The sequence below is a fragment of the Oncorhynchus masou genome, chromosome 10, assembly GCF_036934945.1.
Source record: "Oncorhynchus masou masou isolate Uvic2021 chromosome 10, UVic_Omas_1.1, whole genome shotgun sequence".
NCBI lineage: Eukaryota > Metazoa > Chordata > Actinopteri > Salmoniformes > Salmonidae > Oncorhynchus > Oncorhynchus masou.
In genome coordinates, this window is record NC_088221.1 from 33,504,970 (window position 1) to 33,518,160 (window position 13,191).

The 13,191-nt window shown below is 43.0% G+C and overlaps 1 protein-coding gene across 1 annotated transcript in view; it reads left to right on the forward strand.

The window, feature by feature from the left end:
* LOC135547558 (coiled-coil domain-containing protein 141-like) overlaps positions 1 to 13,191 on the forward strand; it is a 39,350-nt gene that overhangs the window by 19,861 nt on the left and 6,298 nt on the right. Inside the window, exons 13-18 of the mRNA XM_064976667.1 lie at positions 392 to 571; positions 1,487 to 1,612; positions 1,908 to 2,096; positions 2,744 to 2,905; positions 4,946 to 5,095; positions 13,049 to 13,189. Of these exons, the coding sequence (XP_064832739.1) occupies positions 392 to 571; positions 1,487 to 1,612; positions 1,908 to 2,096; positions 2,744 to 2,905; positions 4,946 to 5,095; positions 13,049 to 13,189 (948 nt within the window). The remainder of the gene's footprint in view (positions 1 to 391; positions 572 to 1,486; positions 1,613 to 1,907; positions 2,097 to 2,743; positions 2,906 to 4,945; positions 5,096 to 13,048; positions 13,190 to 13,191) is intronic.

Sequence of the window (13,191 nt, forward strand, 5' to 3'; positions counted from 1 at the left end):
TGACAGAGTGGGGGTCAAATGTAACATCCAGTTCCTGACTGTGGAGTTGGGAGTGGATGGTGCAGACGTCGATTGTCATGTTGAGTTGACCCAGTTTCTTGATGAGGGAGATGGGGCCCATGAGCATGATATCTGTTTTGTTGACATTTAGTTTAAAAAAGTTATTGCTTATTAAAACTAAATAACGATAAAACAGAGGTCATGCCTAAATTAGACAAGCCTTACAACCATTGATTATTGCATTTCATTATAAGTATGGTTAGCATGGTTATTATGTCTTGCTTTGGAAAAATAACTTCCACCCACATCCAGGAGCCCTTCGTAAGGGCTGTAGGATACAGATAAGATCCGGTACCTGATAACAATGGATTCTTTATGTTGACATCTTCAGGTGAGTGAGAACCTGAACCTGAATGTGAGGGCAGCCATCGGTGTGGTGGAGAAGACCATGGAGGAGCTGAACAAGAAGAAGGTGGATCTGTCAGACCTCTGGACCTCCTGGCAGCTCCACGTCAGTCAGGTGAAGTCTGTCAAGAAACAGTGGAAGAAATACAAAGAACAACTGGAAAAGGTACATAAAAATAAGTATGCAATGTATACTGAACAAAAATATACACTCAAAATGTAAAGTGTTGGTCCCATTTTTCATGAGCTGAAATACAAGATCCCAGACATTTTCCATACATACAAAATGTCTCTCAAATGTTGCGCACAAATTTGTTTACATCCCTGTTATTGAGCATTTCTCCTTTTCCAAGATAATCCATCCACCTGACAGGTGTGACACAGGTGCACTTTGTGCTGGGGACAATAAAAGGCCACTCTAAAATGTGCAGTTTTGTCACACAAAACAATGTCACAGATGTCTCAAGTTTTGAGGGAGAGTGCAATTGGCATGCTGACTGCAGGAATGTCCACCAGAGCTGTTGCCAGAGAAGTGAATGTTAATTTCTCTACCATAAGCCGCCTCCAACGTCGTTTTAGAGAATTTGGCAGTGTGTCCAACTGGTCTCACAACCGCAGACCACGTGTAACCACGCCAGTCCAAGACCTCCACATCAAGCTTCTTCCCCTGTGGGATCTTCCCGAGACCATCCACCCGGACAGCGAATGAAAATGAGGAGTATTTCTGTCTGAAATAAAGCCCATTTGTGGGGAAAAACAAATTCTGATTGACTGGGCCTGGCTACACAGTGAGTGTCCTATGCCCTCCCAGGCCCACCCGTGGAGGCGCCCCTGCCCAGTCATGTGAAATCCATAGATTAGGACTTAAAGAATTTATTTCAATTGACTGATTTCCTTGTATGAACTGTAACAGTAAAATCATTGAAATTGTTGCATGCTGCATTTATATTTTTGTTCAGTATATATCCATTACAAATTCCTGAATCACAACCAATTTATTCTCAATTGATCATAAATGCAATCTCATTTAGTGTCAAGAACCTCCCTGTTTTCTTTTTTTAATTTAGTTTTTTTTTTACAGACTGTTCATGACCTAAATAGTGTGGAGGAGGTTCTTGTCCCAACCTCTAAAGTTGATCTGGGAAGTGATCTTCAGACTGTGTCCAAGCTACTGGAGAACTTTAACCTAGCTAAGCCCCACTTCCTGGTAAGAACTATAGCCTATTGGCCTGTCATAAATAGTAGGTAGAAGAAATCATAGCATTATTATGTATAATATTTTTTACAGAAACCCAATGTTTAATACTTTTACAATAGTACCAATAGTCTATGTTAGTAGTTAGTTAGTATACACTTTACCATATGTATACAGTATCTTTACAGTGTCTCTAAGTAGCATGACACTATGCCTACATTTGTGTTCTGGTCCATTATGTGATATCCTATAGGTAAATATGTATTATTATTCTACTGTATCTCTATTTCCTGTGTGTCCCCTGTAGCAGTTGAATGCAGGGGTAGAATACATGGTGAAGACATCAGAACTGTTGGCACTGAAAGGAATTACAATAAAAGAGAAGAATGAGAAAGTCACAGAGATGCTTCACCTTCATCAGAGAGTGAAAGATAAAATCAAAGAGTACGAGTCTGTCCTCAACATGGCCGTGAAGTTCCACCAGCTCTATGATGAGGTAACAACACACCGTCTAAGGGTGCGCTACCACCCTGTTGGGTACAACCCTATTCCCTAAGGAATAGTGCACTACTTTTGAACAGGACTAATAAGGTGCATTATTTAGGGAATAGGGTGAAATTTGGGAAGCACTCATAGTCTTACATACTGTATCAGGGAGGGTGTTATCTTTGCTGTTGTCTCTTCAGAGTCATTGTATCTGGGTCTGTCATTGAAAACTACATTTGCTGTGTGTTTGAGAGAACACATGGGATCAGTTTAGGATAGCTCAAAGCTAACCTGCCCTTCACAGACATGTTCAGCTTGAAATGTCACATAAATACTGTAACTATCAGAGAGTTACTTACCTATCTAGCTTTTCTGTAGACACCAAAGAACACAGGATCAGTTAAGAGAGGCCCTGGAGATACCTTGTGGACCGTTTTAGACAGAAATGTACCATAATAGATTGATATGTTGCATGCTTTGCAGGTTTCCCAGAAAAGATACCGCAGAAAACACTAACAGAATATGAATTATTTATTTTTTAATTATAAAATCAATTATTTAACAGCTGGTGATATACAAATATCATTAAACACACATAGATTCTGATCAGAGAAACAAATAAACAGCCTCCTAATTGGTTCATTGTTTTGTCCCCAGTTGGATAAGCTGTCAATGTTGGAGCCTGTGACGGGGTTCAGCGAGACAAGCCAGGCTAAGATCCAGCTGATCCAACATCAGGACAGACAGAGTCACATCAGACACCTGTACAAGCTGGCTATCTCTCTGGGAGGAGATATCAGCAACACTGTACAACAGTTGGTGAGAAGACACACACAGCCACGTCAGACACCAGTACAAGCTGGCTATCTCTCCGGGAGGAGATATCAGCAACACTGTACAACAGTTGGTGAGAAGACACACACAGCCACGTCAGACACCTGTACAAGCTGGCTATCTCTCCGAGAGGAGATATCAGCAACACTGTACAACAGTTGGTGAGAAGACACACACAGCCACGTCAGACACCTGTACAAGCTGACTATCTCTCCGAGAGGAGATATCAGCAACACTGTACAACAGTTGGTGAGAAGACACACACAGCCACGTCAGACACCTGTACACGCTGACTATCTCTCCGAGAGGAGATATCAGCAACACTGTACAACAGTTGGTGAGAAGACACACACAGCCACGTCAGACACCAGTACAAGCTGGCTATCTCTCCGGGAGGAGATATCAGCAACACTGTACAACAGTTGGTGAGAAGACACACAAAGCCACGTCAGACACCAGTACAAGCTGGCTATCTCTCCGGGAGGAGATATCAGCAACACTGTACAACAGTTGGTGAGAAGACACACACAGCCACGTCAGACACCTGTACAAGCTGGCTATCTCTCCGAGAGGAGATATCAGCAACACTGTACAACAGTTGGTGAGAAGACACACACAGCCACTTCAGACACCAGTACAAGCTGGCTATCTCTCCGGGAGGAGATATCAGCAACACTGTACAACAGTTGGTGAGAAGACACACACAGCCACGTCAGACACCTGCACAAGCTGGCTATCTCTCTGGGAGGAGATATCAGCAACACTGTACAACAGTTGGTGAGAAGACACACACAGCCACGTCAGACACCTGTACAAGCTGGCTATCTCTCTGGGAAGAGATACCAGCAACACTGTACAACAGTTGGTGAGAAGACACACACAGCCACGTCAGACACCTGTACAAGCTGGCTATCTCTCCGAGAGGAGATATCAGCAACACTGTACAACAGTTGGTGAGAAGACACACACAGCCACGTCAGACACCTGTACAAGCTGACTATCTCTCCGAGAGGAGATATCGGCAACACTGTACAACAGTTGGTGAGAAGACACACACAGCCACGTCAGACACCTGTACACGCTGACTATCTCTCCGAGAGGAGATATCAGCAACACTGTACAACAGTTGGTGAGAAGACACACACAGCCACGTCAGACACCAGTACAAGCTGGCTATCTCTCCGGGAGGAGATATCAGCAACACTGTACAACAGTTGGTGAGAAGACACACACAGCCACGTCAGACACCTGTACAAGCTGGCTATCTCTCCGAGAGGAGATATCAGCAACACTGTACAACAGTTGGTGAGAAGACACACACAGCCACGTCAGACACCTGTACAAGCTGGCTATCTCTCTGGGAGGAGATACCAGCAACACTGTACAACAGTTGGTGAGAAGACACACACAGCCACGTCAGACACCTGTACATGCTGGCTATCTGTCTGGGAGGAGATATCAGCAACACTGTACAACAGTTGGTGAGAAGACACACAGCCACGTCAGACACCTGCACAAGCTGGCTATCTCTCTGGGAGGAGATATCAGCAACACTGTACAACAGTTGGTGAGAAGACACACACAGCCACATCAGACACCTGTACAAGCTGACTATCTCTCCGAGAGGAGATATCAGCAACACTGTACAACAGTTGGTGAGAAGACACACACAGCCACGTCAGACACCTGTACAAGCTGACTATCTCTCTGGGAGGAGATATCAGCAACACTGTACAACAGTTGGTGAGAAGACACACACAGCCACGTCAGACACCTGTATAGCTGACTATCTCTCTGTAACACTGTCGGTGAGACTGCAAGGCAACACCTGGTCATTCACCGCTGTTTGTCTTGAGTGTTTATTTTTATTTTTTCATTTAAATCTTTCCTTTAATAGTTTTTTTTTCCCAGGGACAATCCATACTAATGATATGCTAAATAATCAATATTAGTGTACTTTTGAAGATTGTTACATTTACTGATCATTATCTAATAATAAAATAATTATCTTTCCTGCCGTCCCAGCATGACTCAGGTTTCTCTGTACAGCGTCTGCAGGAGCGTCTGGAGAGACTGGAGAGAAGATGTGTTAACTGGAGTGTTGAAGCCAACAGGTGTGAAGAGAGCCTCACTAGCAACGTGTACTACTGTGTCTTCAAGGAGGAGATCACTGAGGTGAAACCTCTCTCTCACACACACACACACACACACACACACACACACACGCACAGACGCACTTCTTCAGTGAAATAAACAGTGAAACAAACAACCCTTTGGCTTTATCTCAATTAGTCTATTAGTGTGGGTCAGGGCTATCCAACCCTGTTCCTGGAGAGCTACCCTCCTGTAGGTTTTAACTCCAACCCTGTTCCTGGAGAGCTAGCCTCCTGTAGGTTTTTGCTCCAACCCGAGTTTAGGTAATCTGATTCAACCAGCTAATTATTATTATCAGGTGTGCTAGATTATGGTTGGAGTGAACCTACAGGATGGTAGTGCTCCAGGAACAGGGTTATGCACCCCAATTTATCTAACCCAGGCCCCAGACCAAGAGCTCAATGAATCTAACCCAGGCCCCAGATCAAGAGCTCAATGAATCTAACCCAGGCCCCAGATCAAGAGCTCAATGAATCTAACCCAGGCCCCAGATCAAGAGCTCAATGAATCTAACCCAGGCCCCAGATCAAGAGCTCAATGAATCTAACCCAGGCCCCAGATCAAGAGCTCAATGAATCTAACCCAGGCCCCAGATCAAGAGCTCAATGTATCTAACCCAGGCCCCAGATCAAGAGCTCAATGTATCTAACCCAGGTCCCAGATCAAGAGCTCAATTTTTCTAACACAGAACTCAGATCAAGAGCAGCTCAATTGATCTAACCCATATCAAGAGCTCAATTGATCTAACCTAGGCCCCAGATCAAGAGCTCAAGATTGGGGCTTTCAGGACGGTGATCCTTGTCTCTAGAGGGTCTATATTCAAAGTGACATTCCCTCCCTCTCTCCTCCTCCCTCTCTTTTTCCTTCCCCCTCCATCCATTTGTCTCACGTTACTCCAGTCAAGAGAGCAGATTCCTCTCCTATCAACTGTGGAAGGGAAACCCAAATAAGAGGCCTCAATACCAGGGCCTCATCCCCTACTTATTAGGAATTCCCTAGGCCTAATAATGATTATATCTGCATGTCATATGTAGGCCTGTGGGTGGTACTAATCTAAAGTTTGCACACGTCTTTATCAGTGAACATGTTTCCTGTTCCAAATCTATTCATGCTACTCTATTTTTACTCCAACACACCCTTTATGGCACAGCCAAGATGTTTGTCCTCTACCTCCATCTAGTGGATGATGTTGTCAGTATGTAAGTGTTGATACAACTTGAGATGCTCTGTTTTAATATAATTTTTTTGGTCCATTTCTTATTAATTCACCATTCTATCAGTTTTCATTGTTAATAACTGCCATCAGAATGTTGTTTTCATTACGGTGTTTCTGTTACCTCACACTGCTTGTTTATACATACCCTAGCAAGGCTCCATCTACTGTATAACACAGTAGATGAGTGCATAATTATTATTTTCTGGTTAGGTTATTTCATCTGGCCAGCAGAGGGAGCCGCTGTAGCCTCCTGAGAGAATGTAGAGGGGCCCTAAATATGTCATGAATATATCACCTTGCTTGGACCATTACTTGGAATACATGTGATACAGGTTGACATACGTCTCTGTTCTCACTATGCTACGGACACCATACAGTTGGCTGAGCATACCTAGACTTTTACCAGACACTGCTGCAGGGGTGTACTCTTTCAGTGCATTCGGGAAAGTATTCAGACCCCTTGACTTTTTCAACATTTTATTACATTACAACCTTATTCTAAAATGGATTATATAGTTTTTTCCCCTCATTAATCTACACACAATATCCCATAATGACAAAGCAAAAACAGATTTTTGTTTGCAAAAAAAACAAAATTATATCACATTTCAATATCACATTTCCATAAGTAAACCCAGACCCTTTACTCTGTACTTTGTTGAAGCACCTTCAGCAGTGATTACAGCCTCAAGTCTTCTTTGGTGTGACACTACAAGCTTGGCACACCTGTATTTGGGGAGTTTCTCACATTCTTCTCTGCAGATCTTCACAAGCTCTGTCAGGTTTGACGGGGAGCATCACTGCACAGCTATTTTCAGGTCTGTTCGAATGGGTTCAAGTTCGGGCTCTGGCTGGGCCACTCAAGGACATTCAGACACTTGTCCCAAAGCCACTCCTGCGTTGTCTTGGCTGTGTGCTTAATGTCGCTGTCCTGTTGGAAGCTGGACATTCACCAAAGTCTGAGCTCCTGACCGCTCTGGAGCAGGTTTCCATCAAGGATATCTCTGTACTTTGCTCCCTCCATCCTGACTTGTCTCCCTGTCCCTGCCTCTGAAAAACATCCCCATAGCATGAAGCTGCAACCGCCATGCTTCACCGTAGGGATGGATTTCCTCCAGACGTGACTCTTGGCATTAAGGCCGAAGAGTTCAATCTTGATTTCATCAGACCAGAAAATCTTGTTTCTCATGGCCTGAGAGTCCTTAAGGTGCTTTTTGGCAAACTCCAAGCGTGCAGTCATGTGCCTTTTACTGAGGAGTGGCTTCTGTCTGGCCATGAAGGCCTGATTGGTGGAGTTCTGCAGAGATGGTTGTCCTTCTGGAAGGTTCTCCCATCTACACAAAGGAACTCTGGAGCTCTGTAAGAGTGACCATCGTGTTCTTGGTCACCTCCCTGACCAAGACCTTTCTCCCCCGATTGCTCAGTTTGGCCAGGCTTCTTGCGTGGTTCCAAACTTCTTCCATTTAAGAATGGAGGCCACTGTGATCTTGGGGACCTTCAATGCTGCAGACATTTTGTTGTACCCTTCCCCAGATCTGTGCCTCAACACAATCCTATCTCGGAGCACTATGGACAATTCCTTCAACCTCATGGCTTGTTTTTTTGCTCCGACGTGCACTGTCAACTGTGGGACCTTAACTAGACAGGTGTATTTCTTTCCAAAGCATGTCCAATCAATTTAATTTATCACAGGTGGACTCCAATCAAGTTGTAGAAACATCTCCAGGATGATTAATGGAAACAGGATGCACCTGAGCTCAATTTTGAGTCTCATAGCAAAGGGTCTGAAAACGTATGTAAAAAACCTGTTTTCGCTTTGTCTACACTTTGCATAGATTGATGAGGAGAAACATGTATTCAATACTTTTTAGAATAAGGCTGTAATGTAACAAAATGTGGAAAAGGTCAAGGGGTCTGAATACTTTCCGAATGCACTATATTTAAAAGTTGGTGTTAATTCCATTTAAAATCAGGAAGTACAGTAAATTGAAATTCCAATGTCAATTGCCTTATTAAATAGCATAGGAATTTCTGTTTACTTCCTGCATTGACATGGAATAAACTCCGATCATGTCTTATGTAATCGTACAGACCACTCTACAATAATGTTTTTGTGCATGAATAAAGATACATTAGTAACGACTAAGTATTTCATATTAATAACATAAGTATTAAGCTGTAATGGTATGAAATTGAAAGAAATTTAGCTTAGAAATTGAAAGGAGGGACTTTCTCTCTTTGCTGTGCCATGAAATAGACAGATGGGATATAGCTTATCAGAATTTACCAGGATTGACCTTTTGTAGCAGGTTAAGAGAACTAACGCAGCAGGTTAGGAAAAGGGTTAGGCTTAGCTAAAAGGCAAAAAATGTAAACTTTAGATGTCATTTTGACTAGCCAAAAGCCTTTTATAAATATGGATGAGTAGACATGGTATTTTATTAGCAGGAGCAGTTGCTGCTGCCCATCAGCTGGGGTGAGACTCAATTTAAAGCCGATCAAGCTCTCAGACCGTACCCTCAATATACAGTAGCACAGCCTAGGCTAGGCCTACTTCCCTCAAGGGCCATACTGCTCTGGTTCTGCAAACTAGGGCCATTTTTTTCTTAAGCGGATGGTCAGGGGGCCGGAGCATAAATTCTAGACTGCAAATTGACCGCAAGATGCCCAAACATGTAATATTTGACAAATGTATCATTTCAAACCTTGCTTATAACTTACGATCACATACAGTATATTTCTATCATGCTGTTACGCAACACCCTGCTACAACTCAACTCTCCGTGAAGCGAAAGAGGTATGGACTGTAGGTGTGAGTAAGGATGAAAAAAGGCAGAGAATTCACCGTTTACTAGGAATTTATTCCTTCACACGGTAATATGGGGAAAAGGGGCTGGACGGAACTAAAGCAAAGAAAATAAATATCAAACCCCCTCTCCTATCTTACCTGCCTACCCACTATTTACCTAATTTAGCACCACCTGGTGCCCTAACCAAAATACAGGGGGTGGTCTGCCCAGGTCTTACCTAGTGTGCCTAGACAGTGAATATACTTTGGGTATATGTATGCCCATGGGCCTCTTGCCTAAGCACTCCCTAGGTGCCTTCCCCTTACCCCCTGGAAACAAATGAAACAGAATATTAACAATTTCCAACACACTGAGAAACACATGTCATCAAATAGGCTCTGACTGAGCAACAAACCTACACAGAACATACCCAAGTTGTTCCCATCTACAACTAACCATCTGCCTGAGAAACAACCAACATATGTTCTAACCTCCTCTCTCAGCAATCATCTTTCTTTTTTTCTTTTCAAAAAATCTTTTAATCTTTTTTTTTTTGAATTTTACCCCTTTTCTCCCCAATTTCATGGTATCCAATTGTTTTAGTAGCTACTATCTTGTCCCATCGCTACAACTCCTGTACGGGCTCGGGAGAGACGAAGGTTGAAAGTCATGCGTCCTCTGATACACAACCCAACCAAGCCGCACTGCTTCTTTACACAGCGCGCATCCAACCCGGAAGCCAGCCGCACCAATGTGTCAGAGGAAACACCATGCACCTGGCAACCTTGGTTAGCGCGAACTGCGCCTGACCCGCCACAGGAGTCGCTGGTGCGCGATGAGACAAAGACATCCCTACCGACCAAGCCTTCCCTAACCCGGATGACACTAGGCCAATTGTGCATCGCCCCACGGACCTCTCGGTCGCGGCCGGTTATGACAGAGCCTGGGCACAAACCCAGAGTCTCTGATGGCACAGCTGGCGCTGCAGTATAGCTCCCTTACCCACTGCGCCACCCAGGAGACCCCAGCAATCATCTTTCTTCAATGACCTCCCAGCAATGATCTGTCTCCTGAACAACATGATACTGGCTTTTATAACTGGAGAAGGAGTCTAATGGGATACAGCTGTAACTTGACGAGGGGGCGGGGTCAGATCCAATTAGCCGTGGAGTCGACCAATCAGCTGCTTGGGGGATTTCAGGAAGCCATCTCCTGAAACACACTCAAATACAAACTACAACACAGTAACTGGGGAACGTAACATATACATGGGAATCTTTGTCATCTGTAATCTCAAAATAGTATTTCTTAATGGGTATGTTTATAGTTCTCTCTTATTTACTTTGGTTCTATTAAGTTATCAGTAGGTCAGGTCTCAGTTAGGTCTCCGTAGCATCTGGCTCAGTAGCTATACAGTAATTGCTTTGCGACATCAAACAAACTTGAACTTAATGTTTCCTTCTTGTTTCTCTCTCTCTCTCAAAATTAACTTTAAGGGCTTCATTGGCATGGAAAACACATGTTAACATTGCCAAAGCAAGTGAAGTAGATAATAAACAATAAAAATTAAAAGTAAACATTCCACTCACAAAAGTTAAAAAAATATTAGACATTTCAAATGTCATATTATATGCAAATTGTTAAAGTACACAAGGGATAATAAATATGGGTTGTATTTACAATGGTGTTTGTTCTTCACTGGTTGCCCTTTCCTTGTGGCAACAGGTCACAAATATTGCTGCTTTGATGGCACACTGTGGTATTTCACCCTGTAGATAAGGGAGTTTATCAAAATTTGGTTTGTTTTCAAGTTATTTGTGGATGTTTGTAATCTAAGGGATATATGTGTCTCTATGGTCATACACCTCATTTTGTGGGCAGTGTGCACGTAGCCTGTCTTTCTCTTGAGAGCCAGGTCTGCCTACGGTGGCCTTCCTCAATAGCAAGGCTATGCTCACTGAGTCTGTACATAGTCAAAGCTTTCCTTAAGTTTGGGTCAGTCACAGTGGTCAGGTATTCTGCTTAGGGCCAAATAGCATTATAGTTTGCTCTGTTTTTTTTGTTAATTCTTTCCAATGTGTTAAGTAATTATCTTTTTGTTTACTTATGATTAGGTTGGGTCTAATTGTGTTGCTATCCTCGGGCTCTTTTAGAGTCTGTTTATGTTTGTGAACAGAGCCCCAGAACCAGCTTGTTTAGGGGACTCTTCTCCAGGTTCATCTCTCTGTAGGTGATGGCTTTGTTATGGAAGGTTTGGGAATCACTTCCTTTTAGGTAGTTGTAGAATTTAATGGCTTTTTCCTGGATTTTGATCAGCTCTAAATGCATTATTTGGTGTTTGACACTGAGGATATTTTTGCAGAATTCTGCATTGCAGAGTCTCAATTTGGTGTTTGTCCCATATTGTGAATTATTGGTTGGTGAGCAGACCCCAGACCTTAAAAGGCAATGGGTTCTATAACTGATTCAAGTATTTTTAGCCAGATCCTAAATGGTATGTTCCTTTTGGTGGCATAGAAGACCCTTCTTGCCTTGTCTCTCAGCTCGTTCACAGCGTTGTGGAAGTTACCTGTGGTGCTGATGTTTAGGCCGAGGTATGCATCGTTTTTTGTGTGCTCTAGGGCAACAGTGTCTAGATGGAATTCATATTTGTGGTCCTGGCAACTGGACATTTTTTGGAACACCATTATTTTTGTCTTATTGAGATTTACTGTCAGGGCCCAGGTCTGAGAGAATCTGTGCAGAACTGAACATGGCGGTGTTCGCCTTAGCAATCTCACTGGATTAAAGACCTCCTCCATTCCTGTCATTATTGAAGAGATTGTGATATCTCACATCTCAAAATAGGGCTACTTAATGTTAGATCCCTCACTTCCAAGGCAGTTATAGTCAATTAACTCATCATAATATTGATGTGATTGGCCAGACTGAAACATTGCTTAAGCCTGATGAATTTACTATGTTAAATGAGGCCTCTCCTCCTGGTTACACGAGTGACCATATCCCCCACGGACACCACAAATGTTGCTAACATTTACAATAGCAAATTTCAATTTACAAAAAGAAAAATTACTGCATTTTCATCTTTTGAGCTTCTAGTCATGAAATCTATGCAGCCTACTCAATCACTTTTTATATCTACTATCTACCTCCTGGGCCATATAAAGTGTTCCTCACTGAGTTCCCTAAATTTCCCCAACACCGCTTTCCATGAATTTGTATAGCAGACCCTCTTGCCAAAATGGGTTGATGTTGACGCATATACCACGGTAGTGTGTGTGTGTGTGTGTGTGTGTGTGTGTGTGTGTGTGTGTGTGTGTGTGTGTGTGTGTGTGTGTGTGTGTGTGTGTGTGTGTGTGTGTGTGTGTGTGTGTGTGTGTGTGTGTGTGTGTGTGTGTGTGTGTGTGGTGTGTGTGAAACAGACACTCCCCATGTACCCATCTCAGCTAGGGAAAAAGATAGTTAGATATAGTTATACGAGGTTCCCTAAATGGGATGTACAGGGAGGCTGGTTCGGCTGCAGCTGTCCTTGTCTGACATATGAGCTGGTCATTCGGAGACTCTACACCTCTGCAGAAGCCCATCGGCTGATACAGAAATGGCCCTACTGTATAAATCACGTCTCCAGTCTTAGCCAATAAATGCACCAAAATAATCCTTACACTGAGTGAATCTGAATCCAACCCTGCTCTGCTACACTTTTCTGTTTTCCTGCCAAGATAGGATACCCTAACCCAGCCACCCTCCCCCTCCTTCATATCTCTGGTGGTGCTGTTAGATGGTACTTGTTCAATGTTCTGTAACTGTATCAAAGGGAGTGAATACAATGGGTTTACATGTCAACGCAGATAAGAAACACAGGATGATGATGATGATGATATGAGGCTTTTATGTCTTAACTGATTTAAATGTTTTGTATTCTGATTTAAAACATTTGTTATTAATAGATCATGATTCTTTTCATTTCAGCTGAGAAAGTCTTTCAAGGACCTCAAGAAGAAATTCAACAACTTGAAGTTCAATTATATGAAGAAAAACGACAAGTCAAGGAACCTGAAAGCAGTGAAAAACCAAATCCAGCAGATAGAGATTTATGTTGAAAGGTTACAGGT